Source organism: Octopus bimaculoides, chromosome 8 (assembly GCF_046866305.1).
Source record: "Octopus bimaculoides isolate indiv1 chromosome 8, ASM4686630v1, whole genome shotgun sequence".
In the NCBI taxonomy this organism is placed as follows: Eukaryota; Metazoa; Mollusca; class Cephalopoda; order Octopoda; family Octopodidae; genus Octopus; species Octopus bimaculoides.
Window position 1 is genome coordinate 1,042,711 of NC_142935.1, and position 20,937 is coordinate 1,063,647.

The 20,937-nt window shown below is 38.3% G+C and overlaps 1 protein-coding gene across 4 annotated transcripts in view; it reads right to left on the reverse strand.

Annotated features, from left to right (window-relative positions):
* The window catches only part of LOC106871963 (DEP domain-containing protein 1B), a 33,822-nt gene that overhangs the window by 3,694 nt on the left and 9,191 nt on the right, over nt 1–20,937 (reverse strand). Inside the window, exons 6-11 of one of the 4 annotated variants that reach the window (XM_014918749.3) lie at nt 19,842–19,889; nt 18,195–18,335; nt 14,587–15,417; nt 13,514–13,686; nt 9,668–9,844; nt 547–720 (exon numbers count right to left, since the gene is read on the reverse strand). In XM_014918749.3, coding sequence (XP_014774235.1) covers nt 547–720; nt 9,668–9,844; nt 13,514–13,686; nt 14,587–15,417; nt 18,195–18,335; nt 19,842–19,889 — 1,544 coding nt within the window. Of the gene's footprint in view, nt 1–546; nt 721–9,667; nt 9,845–13,513; nt 13,690–14,586; nt 15,418–18,194; nt 18,336–19,841; nt 19,890–20,937 lie in introns of all 4 variants that reach the window. The other 3 variants (XM_014918748.3, XM_089355983.1, XM_052969911.2) reach the window with 3 other exon arrangements.

Consider the following 20,937-nt stretch of genomic DNA (forward strand, 5'->3'; position numbering starts at 1 on the left):
CTGGTTCTATGATGTGCACTTCCTGCTTTGAAGTGATCTAAATTAAAAGCTTGCAGCAAAATTCCATGTTAATTCATGTTCCAAACACCAGCTGAATAATGTGTGGTTAAAAGGTTCAATTGACAATCATGTGGTTCCAGGTTCAGTCCCAATGCACAGCAGTGCCTTAGACAAGTGTCTTTTATTATAGCCAGGGATCGACCAATGCTTTGAATTTGGAAGACAGAAACTGTTTGAAAGTCAGTCATACATATATGTGTGTGTGTCCCACCACTACCACTAGAAAACCAGTGTTAGTTTGTTTACATCCCCTTGGCAAAAGAGATTAGTAGAACAGACTTTAAAATAAGTACTGGGGTCGATTTGCTTGACTAAACCCTTTAAAGTGATAACCCAGCAAGGTCAGAATCTAAAACCTGAAACAAAAGATGAATTCTTCATAAGTTTCAAAATTAATTGCAACAAAGGCCAAGTATTTCAACAGAAATAATGTAACACAAGGGGCTAACCAGAAACCAAGTTCCCAAAAGAAATAGTGTCCCTTACTTCAGATAGTCTTTTCCGTTTCTCCTTAAAGTTCATCTTTTCATCAGCAATAATCTTCTTTAGGAGATCCCTGAGGGCCTCTGTGGAATGGTGTAAAGATTCTTTTTCATAAGCAGAGAGAGGAATCTGTTTGCAGTAAGTCGTAGAGCCTTTGTCATCGGAAGAGTAGACCACCTGAATAAATAACCAATTTAATAATCACAACAACGACAATAATAATAATCCTTCCTACTAAAGGCACAAGGCCTGAAATTTGGGGGGATGGGACTAGTCAATTACATCGACCCCAGTATGCAACTGGTACTTAATTTATTAACCCTGAAAGGATGAAAGAAAAGTTAACCTTGCCAGAATTTGAAGACAGACGAAACACTGCTTAGCATTTTGTCCAGCATGCTAATGATTCTGCCAGCTTGTCACCTTAATAATAATAATTGTTTCTACTGTAGGCACAAGGCCTGAAAAGTTGGGAGGGGGGATAGTCGATTACATCGACTCTAAGTGCATAACTGGTACTGATTTCATCAACCCAAAAGGATGAAAGGCAAAGTCGACTTTGACGGAATCTGAACTCAGAACGTAAAGATGGGCGAAAAGCCACAAAGAATTTTGCCTGGGGTAATAATTATTCTGTCAGCTCACCACTTCAATAATAATCTTTTCTACTATAGGAATAAGGCCCGGAATTTTTGAGGAGGTGGGGGGGCAGTCAATTAGATCGAGGTTGACCCCGAAAGGATGAAAGGCAAAGTCGGCTTTGGTGGAATTTGAACTCAGAACTTCAATAATGATAAGACAAATTTCAGAGAAAACTAGACACCAAAATATTTCCATAAAAATACAAACACAAACCAGCCATAAGGACCATGCTGGAGCAGACACTAAATGATGACGACGATGATGACACACACACACACATGACAAGCTTCCACAGTTTCAGTTAACCAAATCCACTCCTGAGGCTTTGGTCAGTCCAGTGGCTGTGTCTGCAGTAAAAGACATCTGTCCAAGGTGTTGCACAGCATGACTGAATCCAAAGCCACATGGCTGGGAAGCAAGCATCTTAATCACAACAGCCACCATGTGTAGTTATATATCTGAAATATGGACAGCTTAGAAGTCTCGCAAGCAATTTGTTCATATTAAGCACATTGTTTATTTAAATCTCGCATTTGTTTCGTTTTCTGAACCTTTTCCCCCCATCTCAAAATATACTTTAAAATAGAGAAGTGACCCACTTGTTAAGGGTTGGATTAAATAACCAGCAATTTGGTTATTTAACTGTTATGATACCAGCCCTACTTCAACAACAAACTTCTTGTAAAGTGATCTAAATTAAAACCATCCATCAAAATTTCAAGCTAATGCATATTCCAAACATCAGCTGAATAAACCTTTCTACAACAGGCACAATTTCGAGGGGAGGGGTAAGTCATTTACATCACTCTTGATGCTCAACTGGTACTTTATTTTATTAACCCCTAAAGAATCAAAAAAAAAAAACCCGACCTCAGCAGAATTTAAACTCAGAATGTAAAGACACGAAATGCCACAAAACATTTTGTCAAAATGCTTAACAGTATTTATTCAGTACACTAACAATTCTGCTAGTTCCCCACCTCAAACCCCTGCTTAATAATAAAAGCTCAATGTCAACATCTTTGTTGTCATTATCATTTTAACATCCATTTTTGCCACGCTTGCATGAATCAGATGGAATTTGATGAGGCAGAGTTTCTACAGCTGGATGCTCATCGGGTCACCAACCTTCACCTTTTTTCAAGAAAGATAATATTTCCGCAAGGTCAGACATATTTTTCAAAGACAACTGAAAACAAACAACATAGCTCGCATGACAGATAGATACTTATACATATAGATAGATACTTACACATATATACGACAGGCTTCTTTTAGTTTCCATATATCAAATCCACTCACAAGAGTTTAGTCATCCCAGAGCTACAAAGAAGGTACTTGCCCAAGGTGCTGCACAATTGGACTGAACTTAGGGTCACATTGTTCAGAAGCAATCTTCTTAACCATTCTTAACCAGACAGCCACACTAGTGCATGTCTATCTTCCTATTCACTCAATCTATCTATACTTTCTGGAGTTGGGGGCCACATAAAAAGCACCCAGCACACTTCGTAAAGTGGTTGGCATTAAAAAGGACAGCCAGCTGTAGAAACCAACGGATTATGAAACGTGGTGTGGATCCCGGCTTTGCCAGCCCTTGTTAAGCCCCATCCAACCCATGCCAGTATGGAAAACAGAAATGTTAAATGACAAGGATGATGCATTTTTATACATAATATATCTGTACAACTACGTGCATGTGTGAATGCATGCTTACTTGAATACATACATGCATGTATACATACATGCATTATACATACATGCATTATACATACATGCATTATACATACATGCATGCATGTATACATACATGCATTATACATATGTGTGTGAAATTGTTAAATGAATAAATAACCCCAAAAAACACAGAAAATATCATTTTACAGTTGGACTCAACTGAAAGTAACCTGATTCTAAGACATTTAGGTCAAATTCTTCCTCTACACCCCACTAAAGTGGTAGTGCCGAATATACAGCAAAAGGTCTAGAGTTCAGCTGCTTATTTGACACTTAGGAATTATTCTGAGAGTGAAAAACAGAAACCACCTCCATTTTAGAGAAAAACGATCAATATTGGGGGGGGGGGGGGGGGGGGGGGACAAGACTTCCCATGATTCAAAGTATTTGTCAGTGAAACCAACTCCCCCACCCCTAACAGGAAAAAAGAAAATCAATGAAATATCATTTATTGTCTACTTGTTTCAGTCATTAGACTGTGGCCATGCTGGGGCACCTCCTTGAAGACGTTTTAGTCAAAGTATTTATTTATTTTTTATTTGCTTCAGTTGTTTGACTGTGGCCATGCTGGAGCACTGCCTTTCAGTCGAAGAAGCTTGGTACTTACTCTATTGGTTTCTTTTGCCAAACTGCTAAGTTATGAGGACATAGACATACTAATATCAATTGTCAAACAATAGTAGGGGGACAAACACAGATACAAACATAAATATATACGATGGGCTTCTTTCAGTTTCCGTCTACCAAATCCACTCACAAGGCTTTGGTAGGTCCGAGGTTATAGTAGAAGACACTTCCCCAAGGTGCCATGCAGTGGGACTGAAACCAGAACCATGTGGTTGGGAAGCAAGCTTCTTACCACACAGCCTGCACCTTTATTTATGTAAGCACCATTCGATGCCAGTGCTGGTGGCACATAAAATTCACCATTCGAGCTTGATCACTGCCAGTGCCACGTGACTGGCCCCCATGTTGATGGCACATAAAAAGCAGCCACTACACTCTCAGAGTGGTTGGCATTAGGAAGGCCATCCAGCTGTAGAAATCTTGCCAGATCAGACTGATGATGATGATGATGATGATGGTGAAACCAGTACCCAATGAAAATGTGCTGATTCCAACCGTGTGCGTTAACCAAGGTGCCACGCAGCAGGACTGAACCTGAAACCACATGGTTGGGAAACAAACTTGATCACCATGTGTCCATGGCAGAACTTAAATATTTAAGAGTTAAATATATACTCATGGAAAAATATGGAGTGAGAGAGAGAGAGAGAGAGGGGGGGGAGTGTGAGAGAATAAAATTGTGGTTATAAATTTTGGGCACAAGGCCAGCAATTTCAAGGAGGCGATAAGTTGATTACATCGACCCCCAAATACTTAACTGGTACTTATTTTATTGACCCTGAAGCAATGAAAGGTAAAGTCGACCTTGGTGGAATTTGAACTCAGAATGTAAAGATGGATGAAATATCGCTAAGCATTTCGCCTGGCATGCTAACGATTCTGCCAGCTCACCACCACTTTAGCTTGATAATTAAATAACGAGTACCAACTAAAGAACATTCAAATGACTCACGTGACCAGGTACAATCAGGAGAATGCAGTCAAAAAACATGGAGAGAAAGAATTTAAAGTGGAAGTAAAATAGCTAAAAAGCATGTAGAAGTTAGAAGTAACAAGAGAATCTAGTAAAGGAAGTTAAGTACAGTCTATGGTAATACCGTTTAGAGAAGACATGCTAACAGTGAAATTATATGAATTTGCAGCAGCAGCAGCAATGGTGCCATAAACTGGAACCAAATTAGAATAAGCTTTGAAGCAATGAAGGAACTTAAGGGAAGCAAAAGCGTTTAATAAACAACAACAAAAGGTTTATAATGTATTTAACGAGAATCTTTAATTTACAAAAAAAAAAAAAAGCCAAAAATACACAACATATTAAAAGTAATTAATAATTAAAAATTAATTCAAAATGGAAATAATTACAAACAGTAATTATTGCTACATTACAGAACAACACAATGATAATAATGGTTTCAAATTTTGGCAAGGGCCAGCTATTTTGGGGGAGGGGCTAAGTCGATTACATCAACCCCAGTGTACAACTGGTCCTTATTTTATCGACCCTTGAAGGAGGAAAGGCAAAGTTGACCTCGGCAGAAACACAAAGACAGATGAAATGCCACTAAGTATTTTCCCAGACATGTTAACGATTCTACTAGCTTGCTGCCTTAATAACGATAATAATCGTCTATTATAATAATGAGCGTAGTGTTTATATATATCCAGAATCGTGCCAGATGCAGAGGAGGAGAGAAAATAGTAATTCAGTGAAGGAGAAGTAGTGAGAGTAATAGTCCTGACTGAGAGGGAGTCAGAGAAAGTAATAGCAATGAGAGAAAGGAAGGGGTGATAGATGAACAAGGAAGAAAGGGATGAAAAAAGAAAATCAGCATTTCAACACTGCTTGAGTGTATACGTGTGCGTGTACAAGGGAAGTATGTGAATATTTGTATGTGTGATTATTATCATGGACCTTATTTTGTACCTTATCTATACTATAAAAGGCAAATCTACTGTGTGTGTGTATGTTTAAAATTCATACATTTACACAATTCAAAATTTCTTCGATTAAACAATCGCAATTAATATTCTAAATACAATAAGTTAGGTCACTGCGTCATTTTTTCACTCCAAAAATTTCCTAATAATGAATAAAATCCGTAAAACTACAGGAGTAAACATTTTCTCCCTAATAAAATCTAATTTCCTCTTTCTAATACAAATCCTTTCAACTCCTACTTCCTCTGATGAACCTTTACGAAAAATCAAATAACAAATACAAAAAGAAAGGAAGGAGAAAAAGAAAACTATCAAAACTGAAACAATCACATTTCGATACTGTAATGACAGATACATACAAAATTACTTTGCCCCTCTAAAATTAACTATTTCTATTCCTCTTACACATCGTTTCAATTGCTACTTTCTTTTACGAACGATCCAAGAAAAAAGACGAAGAAACGAAGGGGAGTGAGAGTCAAATAAACAGACACACTGCCAATCATACGTAAATACACACATATATATGTACCTATGGTTACCAATGACCTCATTCTAATTGGCGGGAATTATAAGTTTACTTTCCATTTCTAACACTGTCATTTACCAGCGAGACATGTTTCTCAAATACGATCAACAAACATTTATTCCCTACAAACTGAGTTTTTTTTGAAAATCTTTTCGTAAATCTTCAGATTAACATCTGCATCATTACCTACCTAACCCTAACACTGTAGTGAAAATCGTACGGGTAAACTGAATTTTTTTAATATCTTTCTTAAAACGCATTTAATTACTACCATATATAGACACAGAATACACATTAATACACACATACATACAAATACCTGTCATTTTAAAAATTTAGTGTGTGTGTATGTTGCCTCTCTTAATATATAATGCTGAAGTTCTGTACTTACTAACATTTTTTTATTTAGTGTGTGTGTGTTGCTCATATATATATATATATATATATATATATATATACACTTAAGACTTAGTTGGGTTGGGAGTTTGATCTGCAGAGGTCATTATTATTATTATTCAGATTAACACCCGCACCATTTTCACTAGGGTGTTAGGGTTGCGGTTTTGGGGTCAGGGTTATGATGAGGGTTAGGGTTACATGATCGTGCGGGTGTTAATCTGAAAAATCACCGAAATGTGAAAACTACCGACCCTCCCATCTATTATAACTTTTGTTGTTCTGTTTAATATGTACATAGATTATGCCTCCAAAGAAGAGAGCTTGCTGGGGAAAGAAAGAAACCGGTTTAAAAAGACAGCAAGAGACTGCAGCAATTCACCACATTCCAGAAGTTACTTTGAACATAATGCAAAACGGTGCATCATCATCTACTGCCCAATCTGATAGAATTCTGGCAGAACTGTGTAGCAACAGATCGCCAGCAATTGCTTCATCACAAATTGCCGTCCTAGCAGCTCCTGCGAAAAGGAATTACCTTGCTATCTATAATCAAGGCAACGCAAAAAGTTGTTTTGCACAAGCATTTGTATAGTCAATTAGACGGATGAAATTTACGTACACTTAATAATGTTACACAAAACAGCCTTCAGACTTTCCCTATTAATTTTGTCTTTTGAATTATGAACATATTTACATCATAAGGGTTTTTTCATTGTAAGGCTTTCTTTTTTAGTTGATTTTCATCTAGCAAGACTTATCGTAGATGGCGTAATAAGTCACACCCGGACAACGTCGGGTTGTACTGCTAGTTTATATATAAAATACTACAATTAACCGTCATTATTGATGGCATGTGGTCAGCTAGTGATTAATTTAATAATAACAGCAATGGTGTCTGATTTAAGCACTAAACCAGTAATTCTCAGGACTGAGATGGTTAATCAATAACCATTGGTCCAAGTACTTGACTAGTATGTGATTTTATTGACCATAGAGGAATGAAAGGCAAATTTGATCACAACAGGGTTTGAACTCAAAACATAATGAGTTAGAATAAAAATATAATATAGCAATAATAACAAATGGAAAAATATATAAAATATTTGATATGGAGCAAATAATTCATGAGAAAAAATAATTTGCGAAGATATTATTGACTCTGATATTATCTAGTGTAACAAATTAAAAATGATAATAACAGAATCAATAATACAGGTGATTGCAGGCCCCACAAAAAGCATAATCCTTCAGCTATCAAAATATTTGATATGCAATATATTAATTATAGAGATCACATTGTTTTGTTATGTTCCAAATACTAGAGTCATAATGACAGAATTACTTTTTTTAAAGCCTGGTACTTATTCTATCAGTTTCTTTTGCTGAACTGCTAAGTTACGGGGGATGTAAACACACCAACAACAGTTGTCAAGTGACGGTGGCGGACAAACACAAAGACACACACACACAACAGGCTTCTTTCAGTTTCTATCAACCAAATCCACTCCCAAGGCTTTTGGTCGGTCTGAGGCTACACTTGCTCAAGTTGCTACGCAGTGGGACTGAACCCAGAATCATACAGTTGGGAACCAAGATTATTCTTTTTTGAGATTGAAATGGAGACAGATAATTCCTAATCCCTTCATGACTAGCAACACTGATGTAAATAGAGAAAACATTTCATTTTTTTTTTTTAAAAAAGGGACACACACACACACATGCATCCATACCAAAATTAAAGCAATACTCTCAAGACATTCATTTATGTTAGCAAACATCTGGAGAGGAGTTTCAGTTCTTGATGCCCTAATCATCATCATCATCGTTTAACGTCTGCCTTCCATGCTGGCATCACATAGTAAAATGATTTAAATAACAGAGAATTTCCATATTAATAAGCTGAATCCATAACTGTGAATTGGAAAAAGATATTTTGTCAAACTCATAGTTAGGGAGTAAATGTACTGAAACTTGGGTTTTCTAATTGGGTCCTTTGTTTTAAGTGACCTGACCCTGTTCCTATGAATTTATCACTCCTAAAAATATAGATTTAATTATTAGAAATCAGTCTTACATGGATGCTTAGTTCACCTCTATGGTTCTAACAATCTTGCTAGACTCATCAAAATGGACTGAGCACTGAGTTCTCTGCAGGGTTGATTGCTAACAAATGTAACCAGCACTCTGTCGGTTACGACGACGAGGGGGGTTCCTGTTGATCCGATCAACGGAACAGCCTGGTTGTGAAATTAATGTGCAAGTGGCTGAGCACTCCACAGACACGTGTACCCTTAACGTAGTTCTCAGGGAGATTCAGTGTGACACAGAGTGTGACAAGGCTGGCCCCTTTGAAATTACAGGTACAACTCATTTTTGCCAGTTGAGTGGACTGGAGCAATGGGAAATAAATTATTTTGCTCAAAGAGACAACACACTGCCAGGAATTGAACTCATGACCTTATGGTCATGAGCCAAATACCCAAACCATTCAGCCACACACCTTCACTAAGAAATATATTCACTTTATCTAACACCTGCACTGAGTACCCATTCGAAATATGGTCTTCCCAGTTCCATACCAGTGATACCATTGAACATTTATTAAAGCTTGTGATGTTTGTTAGTCATTAGAGTATTTCAATAAATTAATTACAATACTTAAATACATTAAACTTTAAAATAAATATAACAAAAATGTATGTTACCAAAGAAAAAGCCAAAACAAAATTGAACAAAAAATATATTAACCCTTTCATTACCGTATTTATTTTGAGATGCTCTATGTTTCTTTCAATTAATTTTAAATATAACAAAGAAATTAGCAAAATAACTTAGTTATCATTAAACTTGTGTTAGGAACATAAATTGTGACTAAGGTTTGATGGAAGATTTTAATTCAAAACTTATGAAAACAAGTCATTTGTACTACAGAGCCAGAGACAGTTTCAGCTGGGTTGGTAATAAAAGGGTTAAGACTGCAATTACTTAAAGCTGAGATGAAAATTAGTTAATTAAATAAATACACACTGATACACACTTGAATACAATGAAATAATAAAAAAATTTTATGGTAGCAAAAATATAAACTGTCAATAAGACAAATGTTAGAAATAGTTAAAAATCAAAAGGAGGAGTATTTCTTTTATGGAATTAAGGGATATATGGTAGATCCATCGAATACAGTGTGGAACTTGGAAAATATTGGATTAATAATCAGGATGTAAAGAAATGCCTTCAGTCTAGAATCTTTACCTGGACACGTTGTATTTCGGAGAGTCGTTCCTCCACTTGTTTGCGCAGGTCACATGGCACCTGCATTACAAAGTCGTGGTTTTCTACTAGGTACCACAAGAAATGTTTAGCAAGGTTGGTGTCCATGTCACTGGCATCAGGACTGCACAATACACTTTGGTAGAACGTATCCACGATCTGATTAAAAAAAAAAAAGCATAAAAATAAATAAACTAAAATAAAATAAACACAAGATCATCATTTAATGTCCACCTTCTCATTCTTATATGGCTCAGCTGGTACTGTCAATTCGGATAGCTGGTCCCTCTGTTGGGTTGACATGCAGCAGACTCTCTTCCTCCCATTCATTCTCTTTATTAAGCAGCCTTTCATAGTGGCGTCTCCAAACCTCTCTCTTTGCAGCCTCGTTTAGTGCAAGTGAGCCATCATCCATGCGGACACATTTCTCTCCTACAACATCACGATTCTCTCTCACACACTGTCTTGCAACACGAAATACTTCAAGTGTATATATATATATATCTCATCGTCGTTGGGAGCCAGTCTGGCGGCACTGGCAACAACCATGCTCGAATGTTGTTTTCCACATGCCGCTGGTACCTGTGCTAGTAAGGCGACATATATATATATATAGACACACACACACACACACACATATGTATGTGATACAAGCTGTTATTTATAGCCGTAATTACTTTGAGATACACAGTTCAAAACTTAATTTACATATTTTTCAAAGCTTCTACACTTTCATACGATGGAAACGGAAAATTCAGAGAAAGATTCTGCAAGATGAGACGTTTCAAAAGCCATCAGGCCAAGAAATATTGGTTAGCTGAGAAAAAGGTTGGAACTTGTTTAGATTCTTGCAGGCGTGGCTGTGTGGTAAGAAAAGCTTCCCAACCACATGGTTCCGGGTTCAGTTCTACTGTATGGTACCTTGGGCAAATGTCTTCTACCATAGCCTTGGGCTGACCAAAGCCTAGTGAGTGGATGTGGTAGACGGAAAGTGAAAGAAACCTGTCATATATATATATATATCTAAAATATATAGTTTTAGGGAAAAAAAACCAAGTTTCAAGAACTCATCGATGAAAATCCACCATCACATATAGAAAAATTAACAATAAAAAGCACAATCATCATCATCATCATCGTTTAACGTTCGCTTTCCATGCTAGCATGGGTTGGACGATTTGACTGAGGACTGGTGAAACCAGATGGCTACACCAGGCTCCAGTCTGATTTGGCAGAGTTTCTACAGCTGGATGCCCTTCCTAACGCCAACCACTCAGAGAGTGTAGTGGGTGCTTTTACGTGCCACCCGCACGAAAACGGCCACGCTCGAAATGGTGTCTTTTATGTGCCACCCGCACAAGCCAATCCAGGGGCACTGGCAACGATCTCACTCGAAAATCCTACGGGAGCCAGTCAGGCGGTACTGGCAACGGCCACGCTCAAAATGGTGCATCTCATGTGCCACCCGCACAAGAGCCAGTCCAGGGGCACTGGCAACGATCTTACTTGGCTTGCCGGGTCTTCTCATGTACAGCACATTTCCAAAGGTCTCGGTCAGTAGTCATCGCCTCGGTGAGGCCCAATGTACGAAGGTCTTGCCTCACCACCTCAGCCCAGGTCTTCCTGGGCCTACCTCTTCCACGGGTTCCCTCAACTGTTAGGGTGTGGCACTTTTTCACGCAGCTATCCTCCTCCATTCTCACCACATGTCCATACCAGCGCAATCGTCTCTCTTGCACACCACAACTGATACTTCTAATGTTCAGCTTTTCTCTCAAGATACTTACACTCTGACGGGTATTCACATTGACATTACACATCCAACGGAGCATACTGGCTTCATTCCTTGCGAGCTTACGTATGTCCTCAGCAGTTACAGCCCATGTTTCACTGCCATGTAGCATGGCTGTTCGTACGCATGCGTCATACAGTCTGCCTTTTACTCTGAGTGAGAGTCCCTTTGTCGCCAGCAGGGGTAAGCGCTCTCTAAACTTTGCCCAGGCTATTCTTATTCTAGCAGCTACACTTTCAGCGCACCCACCCCCACTACTAACTTGGTCGCCCAGATAGCGGAAGCTATCGACTACCTCTAGTTTTTCACCCTGGAATGAGATAGAAGTTGTTTCCTATTTGTTTAGTCTTTATTGCACCTGAACATCTGCCACAAACAAAAACTAACTTGCTAGTTAACCTGCCTTTAATGTTGCTGCACCTCTTATGTGTCCATAGCTTGCACCGGGTACATCTTATAGAGTTACTACCTACTCCTTTTCTACATACTGAGCAGGGCCATCTACCTGAAGGGGTTTGTGTTTTATCTACCTTCCTACTTATTAGGATTTTGGTTTTAGCTAGGTTGACTCTAAGGCCCTTCAATTCTAGACCTTGCTTCCACACCTGAAACTTCTCCTCTAGTTCTGATAGTGACTCCGCAATTAGGGCAAGGTCATCAGCATAGAGGAGCTCCCAGGGGCAACCTGTCTTGAACTCCTCTGTGATTGCCTGGAGGACTATGATAAATAAGAGGGGGCTGAGGACGGAACCTTGGTGGACCCCTACCTCTACCCGGAATTCATTGCTGTACTCATTTCCAACCCTCACCTTACTGGCAGCATCTCTGTACATGGCTCGCACAGCTCTCACTAACCATTCTTCTATCCCAAGTTTCCTCATTGACCACCAGATAAGGGATCGGGGGACCCTGTCAAAGGCTTTCTCCATGTCAACGAAAGCCAGGTACAGAGGTTTATCCTTAGCTAGGTATTTCTCCTGCAGCTGTCTCACTAGAAATAAGGCATCAGTAGTGCTTTTACCTGACACGAACCCAAACTGCATCTCATCTAAATTGATTCGCTCCCTAATTAGTTGGGCTATGACCCTCTCTGTAACTTTCATAATCTGATCTAACAGCTTGATGCCTCTGTAATTATTTGTATCTAAAGCGTCACCTTTACCTTTGTAGCAGTTGACTATGATGCTGCTACACCAGTCATTGGGTATGACTCCTTCGTGTATCACCTGGTTCGTAATACGGGTGACTAGGCTATAGCCAACACTGCCAGATATTTTGAGCATCTCTGCAGTGATTCCTGATGGGCCGGGGGCCTTCCCGGTCTTCATAGTCTTAATTGCTTTATCTACCCTGGTACTATCAACTCGGATAGCTGGTCCCTCTATTGGGTCGACATACGGCAGGCTCTCTTCCTCCCATTTATTCTCTTTATTAAGCAATCTATCGTAGTGGCATCTCCAGACCTCTTTCTTTGCATCCTCATTTAGTGCAAGCGTACCATCATCCATGCGAACACATTTCTCTCCTACAACATCACTATTCTCTCTCCTACACTGTCTTATAAATGAGTATAATATAAAACAAAGTAAATATCATAAGATAAAGATAATAAAATGATTACACTAGTTTCACTCTTTCTTCATCTGTCATCGACCACACGGCTGCTGGAAACACAATCGTTCACATGGATTAGGAAGACCAAAAGAGTTTTTACCTGTAATTTTGGATTTTGTCCCTAATATTATTATATATATATATATATATATATATATATATATATATATATGTATGTGTTTGTGTGTCTGTGTGTTTCACACTCACCATTGCTTGACAACCAATGTTAGTGTGTTTATGTCCCCATAACTTAGTGGTTTGGCAAAAGAGACCAAGTACTAGGCTTACAAAGATTAAGTCCTGGGGTTGATTTGTTCAACTAAAGGCAATGCTCCAGCATGGCCACAGTCAAATGACTGAAACAAGTAAAAGAATAAAGGCCAAAAAAAAAAGAAAAAAAAAGGAAGTTAACAGAATCTTACCAAATTCCGAAGATCTTCAGAGTTTTGTGCAAGTTGAAGCTCATTATTCTTATGGATTTTACTCAGAAATCGTAACAGCAAATGCAGCTTCCTGCGATTCGATGGTGGAATTAGTAAGAGTGCCAACTGGACCGCTTGTTTCACTCTTTCTTCATCTGTCATCGACCACACGGCTGCTGGAAACACAATCATTCACATGGATTAGGAAGACCAAAAGAGGAATTTCTTTAACAAAGATACTCACACATCTCTATGGCACTCTCCTGCCTCTGCCTCCTATTCTTCACCTTCTACTTTCTTTTTCTCACTGCCCTCTTCCCAACAGCATCTCTGATTCCTCAACACCCCTCTCATCTGGCTTACTCTCATGATCTTGCCTTCCACAACTTTCTTTCCTTCAATGAAGCCCTCAGAATTCCTTTCTATTGATCCCTTTCAGCTCCCTTGCCATCGCACCTATCCACACTCTCCCCTTATAGAATAAAATAACTTTGTCATTATTAAGCTGGTTTTTACAACATAAAATGAAGTTTTAATGGAAGATTTTAATTTAGATCACTTTAACCCTTTTGTTATCATATTTCTGCTGAAATACACTGCTTTTGTTTTAATTCAGAAAATAAAGAAGAATTTCATGCCAGGTGTTCAGACCATAAATTAACATGAAATTCTGATGGAAAATTTAAATTTCAATCAATTTTAAACAGGAAATTTGTATCCAAGAACTAAGAGCATTTCCAGACAGGTTGGCATCAAAAGGGTGAAATATGAAAAGTGAAATTCAGCAGAACAATGATTCTTTTGGTCAAATGGTTCCTGCAGGAAATCAAAAGTAGCCCCTTGATTCAATTTGCTAGGAACAATTACCATACTGTGTAACTGTTACGGGTACATTAAAATAATTATTGTAAACATTAATTACAACAGCAAAGACTACAAAAACTACCACATTGTCTATGTTTAGGACAGATTTACAAAATGACTAAAGTCTAAGTTAATGCTAAATAAAAAATCAGACCATGCTACTAACTAATTAATTAAAAACAACTGAAAAAAGTGCAAAAATTACGTACAAGAAAAAGCATTGTTGATCTTCCGACCAAATTTATCCAAACCTTCAACAGGGGACAAATTTGGAATATTTGACGTACTGTAAGGTCGTGTTGAATGCAAACGGTCCTGAAATTCTTCCTCATGGTAGGCAGCTGATTGAGTAAGAGAGGAAGCCTGAAAAGCACGTGTCTGGTAACGAATTTCATTTAATGAGTTTGATTTTTCTTGATTTTCTCCATCTTTCGTCTTCTGACTGGATATATTCTGTGATTTTGATTTTCTGCTTAGACTAGATTTATTTTGAGGTTTGTTGGACAAAATATCTTTGTTCTTAAATGTATCAAGGATGTTTAAAGTTTGCTTATCGACACACTTAAGGTGTTGTTCAGATTGCCATCTGGAAGGACTGCTTGATATTGTCTGGAAACCATTCTGATATTCTAAGTTTGAAACAGACGGTAAACGTGAAAACATGGAACCGCTAAAAGTGGCGCTGGTTTGATTTGGATAATAGTAGACATTAGTGATGGTTTTGTTTTCAGGTCCAAAAGCAGTTTCGTATCTCAGGAGGGGGATGCTGCCTGTCGATTCACTTTTGATCTTATTTTCCGAAAGATTGCCTCCACCTAAAGAATGACCCCGCAGATGCGGAAATGATGAAGAACTCCAAGTAGAAAACAAAGCACGCTGACAGCCGGATTTATTGGAAAGGTGGGACTTCTGGGAGTTGTCGGCAGCATTCGTCATATTCAGTAACAAATTGTCGATGGAATCAAATGAAGTCATGCTATGAGCATTATATTTAGCAGATAATGGTGATGAGTGACGAGCATATCTGGAGTCAGCCATGACTGAACCAAAAAGTATAAAAAGAAAAAAGAAACATGCAAAAAAAAATGTCAAGAACATGCAATTAGGTTTGATGAAGGAAAACATTGCAACAAGGAATTCAATTTGATAGAGCAGATTCATTGAAAATATTGTTTGTTTACTCTGAGTGGTCTCTAGTCATATCATGATGATGTTTATGACAACACACACTTTCAATCTCCAATTTTTCATGCTTGGATGGGTTTTGGAAGGAATGCAACAAGACAGATTTTCTATGGCTGGATGCTCTTCCAGTCACCAACCCTCAAATGTTTCCAAGGTAATGCTTCCGCCAAACCAGAAGACTGGAAACAAAAATGGTTCCTTTTGTATGACTCATGCTTGTTTGCAACTCTCATGCAATGTTAAGACATGGAGACACTAATACAAACATGCAACCATGCGCACTCTGTCTCCACCTCCCATACACACACACACACAAAAGATTTCTTTCAGATTTCACCTGCTAAATCCACTCACAAGGTTTTAATTGGCTTAAGGGGTAACAGAAGACACTTGTCCAAGTTTTCATGCAATGGAACTGGACCAAAATTTCTGTGGTTGGGAACCAACTTCTTAACCACACAGCCATGCTTGTGCTTATACATATAGCATAAAGGCAATAATGGCTGTAAACAAAGGCTATGTGTATATGTATGTGTGTGTGTGTTAAATAAAATGAGAGCCAAGGCTGTGTGGAATTTATAAAGAGAAAGGTATTCTTACAGCTGATTCTGGGATATTAGGGATATTCCTTCATCAGAGACGATATGAGAGAGAGTCCCCTCTAGTTAACTCTCTCATATCGTCTCTGATGAAGGGATATCCCTAATATCCCAGAATCAGCTGTAAGAATACCTTTCTCTTTATAAATTCCCCACAGCCTTGGCTTTGTTGTCTCATTTCATTTAACATATACATGCTCACACAAGACCCACATTAGACTCCTCAGTATCAAACCCAGAGTGTAACTACAGTCCTCCCGTACCACTTATATAGCCTTACCTGCCACCTTGGGTCTTCTGGATATCAATGGCCGTAAGGAACTAGAACCTACTGTCAATCTGATCGTTTACTCTTTTTTTCTGTAATATTAGTACATATGTGTGCAACACATACTTATTACACGTGTATATATTCTTCTAATACTTTGGAATAAATAGACATACTAGAATGTCTACCAGCTGATGTATGTCATTTTTGTATCCTCTCCATTTTCTTATTTGCCGTATATATATATATATATATATATATATATATATATATATATATATATATGTATGCATATTAGTGGTAGCATATTCTATTGTAAAATAACTCAAGTAATGAATAAATAGAAAAGAAACAAAGGACATGCATTTTCTGCTGTATCGTAGGAAACTAAAATGAAGCCATGAAACAAGCCAACTGTCACTGACCATGATGCTCTAAATTATATTTGGAAGCAGAGTTTATATCAAAAGATTCCCACATGTAAACCTCATGCAACATGAATGGTAGCATATTTTACATTAAAACACAGAGAAAAGTTCATTGCCATGCTTGAGACAGTGACTAATCTACTTACAACAGAAACATAATTTTACTAATTACGTTTTTAAATAGGGAAAATGGGAAAAGAAAAATAAAGTTGAAAAAAAAACAGCAAAGCATAATATAGTGAATAAGGGAAGTAACTCTGCAAAACACATTTCACTCTAAGAATTGGGCGACAAAAACAATTTATTGATTCATAAAGAAAACTCGCTGAAAAATAAATCATCATTCAGTAACTTAATTAAAAATATGGAGTTGATTATCTTTCATTTTTACAGGTTAGGTACGAATTTAATTCAGCATTACTATCTAATAAAACGCAATTCTTGCAACAGAAAAACTGTATCTTTTCATAGTATTTGCTTTCAGCTAGGTGGGACTGAACTACGATTCAGAAGTTAAATGACTTGATTTCGGACAAATACCAACACTCAGAATTGTTTTGCCAGTCAGTTGCATCTTGGAACACAAAGCAGCAGAAAACAAGCAACAATATGGGTTGTGTTCATCTTGTTTCTATTATAAAACCCTTTGTTACAATATTTCTGTTGAAATACTTTGCTATTGTTTTAACTGATTTTTAAAATAATGAAGAATTTAGTAAAATAACTTTGTTATTATTAAGATGGTAGTGGAGAAATATCATAGCCATGTGTTTAGAGGAATTCTTTGGGGTTTGAATAATTCACCCCTGGAAACATGGCTGTTTCATTCATCATCCTTAAACAAACCTCATTCAGGGACCATTTGAGTGGGATGGGCTACTTGACCTGAAGAAAATTCTAACTGGGCCCCACCTGCAAGGTCATGTGCTGTTTATCTTGATATGAGATCACCATGTCGCACACATAGGGTTGTGATGCAAGTGCCTGGTCTACCCTTATCGGATGGGTGGTCATGATGGGCATACTGGGCTTCGTATATTTGTATCCCAGTGTCACTTCGATGGAATGCACTGCTCCCTCACTCAATAATAATGGTTTCAAATTTTGTCACAAGGGCAGCTTGAGGAGGGGATTAAGTTGATTACATCGACCCCAGTGTTTCACTGGTGCTTAGTTTATCGACTCCGAAAGGATGAAAGGCAAAGGCAACCTTGGAGGAATTTGAACTCAGAACGTAGCGAAATACTGCTAAGCATTCTGTCCAGCGTGCTAACTATTCTGCCAGCTCACCACCTTGATAATAAAGATAATAATAGCATAAAAATGTGAAAGCTTACCAAATACATTGGTGATAGTTTCATATAAGGAATGAGTTAGCAAAGGTTCAGTGAGGCCTTGGAAATATTCACTGACTGCACGGAAGACATCTTTCTCAAAACCTGGATATATAGCAAAGTTATCGTCCACTTTATTTGGCCCTGCAAAGGAAGAGTTTATGAGAAAACCTATTTATTGAATTATTAATAATAAGAAATTGTTAATTATTTGTAAGAATTCATAAATTAAATCATCATCATTTTAAAATTCCCATTTCCATCAGTCCGACGCTCTTCTGATTGACAACTGTCACTTATTTCCTTAAACAGGGTTGGCCAGGCGCTGCCATGCAGTTATAAGTTTGCTTCCCAACCACATGGTTTCCAGTTCAGTTCCATTGCATGACACATTAGGAAAGTGTTTTAAACTATAGCCCTGGGCCAACCAAAGAGTTGTCAGTGAATATGACAGATGGAAACTAAAAGAAGCCCAGTATATATATATATATATATATATATATATATATATAAGAGGGTGTTGAAAAGTTCATGGCTTTAAGTGTATTATGAAAGGCCCGGTTGGAGGTGCAACCTTCCAAGTTCTTTTACAGAGCTTAGACAAACTGAAGGACCACTGAATATGAGTGTGATGTTAGGAAGGGCATCCAGCCATAGAAAACCATGCCAAATCAGACTGGAGTCTGGTGCAGCCTTCCAGTGTGCCAGCCCAGTCAAACTGTCCAACCCATGCCAGCATGGACAATGGACGTTAAATGATGATGACTCGTATAAGTGTGTGTGTGTGTGTGTGTGTATTACTGTCTCCTTGCCTTGATATTGTGTGATAGTTGTGAATGCCACTATCATGCAAGCAGTATCCTTTGTTTCATGTCTTCCAAGACACATGTGCCATGTGGAAATATTACCTGGAAACAAGTGAGGGCTGGTAACAGGAAGGGCATCTGGCCATAGAAAATCTGCCCCAACAAATTCCTTGCAACCCATTTAAACCATGATGATCTATACATAGATATTAGTTATGTAGGAATATGATGGGCTTCTTTCATCCCAACCCACTGAGGCAGGTTGGGATGAAAAGGTTTAAGCAACCAGTCTTTATTATGAAAATAACAAGCAATTTCTACAAATAAATCACCACCATCATTTAATGCCCGTTTTCCATGCTGGTATGGGTTGGATGGTTTGACAAGAACTGGTAAGGCTGTTCAGGCTGTTCGGGCTCCATGTCTGTTTTGGCATGGTGTTCTATGACTGGATGCCCTTCCTAACGCCAACCACTTTACAGACTGCACTGGGTTGCTTTGACACAGCACCCGCATGGGTGTGTTTTTAACATGACACCTGCACCTACAAGTCCACAAGATTAGGGATGCTCAGCTGGAGAGGGTTGCAGGGGACAAGCCTGTATTCAAGGACAACCACTTTTACTTAGCTTGACATGTCTTCTTAAGCACAGCAAACTGCCAGGAGTCTCAGTCAACCCCTCTGTGAGTCCCAGAATAAGGAGATAATGATTCAGAATGAAGGGCTTTAAACAAAACAATGTCATAAGGCATAGCTTAGGTCTTTGCTCACAGGAGTAAAGAAATCTGATATATTAATGCAGAAATTAAGAAACATTAAAGGAGCCAAAAAGATTAAACTTACAATGGACGAGACACTTCATTGCAGACAGGATCCAATGTGGAAGCTGGTCTGAAAGTGAAATAAAAAGAAATTTTATTGTAATTCAAATACATTGGAAATAAGAAATAATGTTATCTCGGAATAAATATTGAATTACAATAGAAAATAAAAGGAACAGACTTGGTTGTGTGGTAAGGAGTTTGGATCGCAACCACATGGTTATGGGTTCGGTCCCACCATGTGGCACCTTGGGCAAGTGTCTTCTATTATAGCCCTGAGCTGACTGAAGGCTCATGAGTGGATTCAGTAGATACACAGTGGAGGAGACCTGTCATATATATACTTGTTGTTGTTTGTTCCTTCTCGGGCCATACCTGGCTCATAAGGGCCAGTTTCCCAGTCTCGTTGGCATATAGGTTCCCCACCCGGAGGGATGCTGGTCCATCGCAGGTGAGATGCTAGATGCAGGAGGAAAGAGTGAAAGAAAGTTGTGGTGAAAGAGTCAGCAGAAGTTCACCATTACCTTCTACCAGAGTCACATGGAACTTAGGTGTTTCGCTCATAAACATTGCCCAGTCTGAGATTTGAACCCATGATCCCTCGACTGTGAGTCCACTGCTCTAACAACTAGGCCATGTGCCTCCACTTATATCTTTATTTTGCTACATATGGATTTCACTGGATTCTTCTGTTGATGAAAAATCACTCCAGTACACCATGATGTTTGAACCTTTTTGATTTCTTCATATTCCTTTCTGTTGAAGAGCATAGGCTTGAAGCATATAAAAGACTTTCTCACCTTCCTGAGTGTCAAACTAATACACCTGCTTGTTGTTTATACACCTGTTTTCGAATTTTGTCTTTTTGTAAATTTCAACTATTTGTATATGTGCATGTGTGTGTGTGAGAAGGAGAGCATCCCTTGTTGACTTGCCACCCCATGGTGGTTGTAAAAAAGGTGCATCAGCATCAGTCAGTGATCATCGTTTCTAGTTTTCCATGGAAACAGAGGTCCACTTCATTTAGAAACAAGTGGAGATTGGCAACAAAGCAGGCATCAACCAAATCAGTCTGCCCCTAGGCAAGCATGGAAAAGTGGACATTAAAACAATGATGA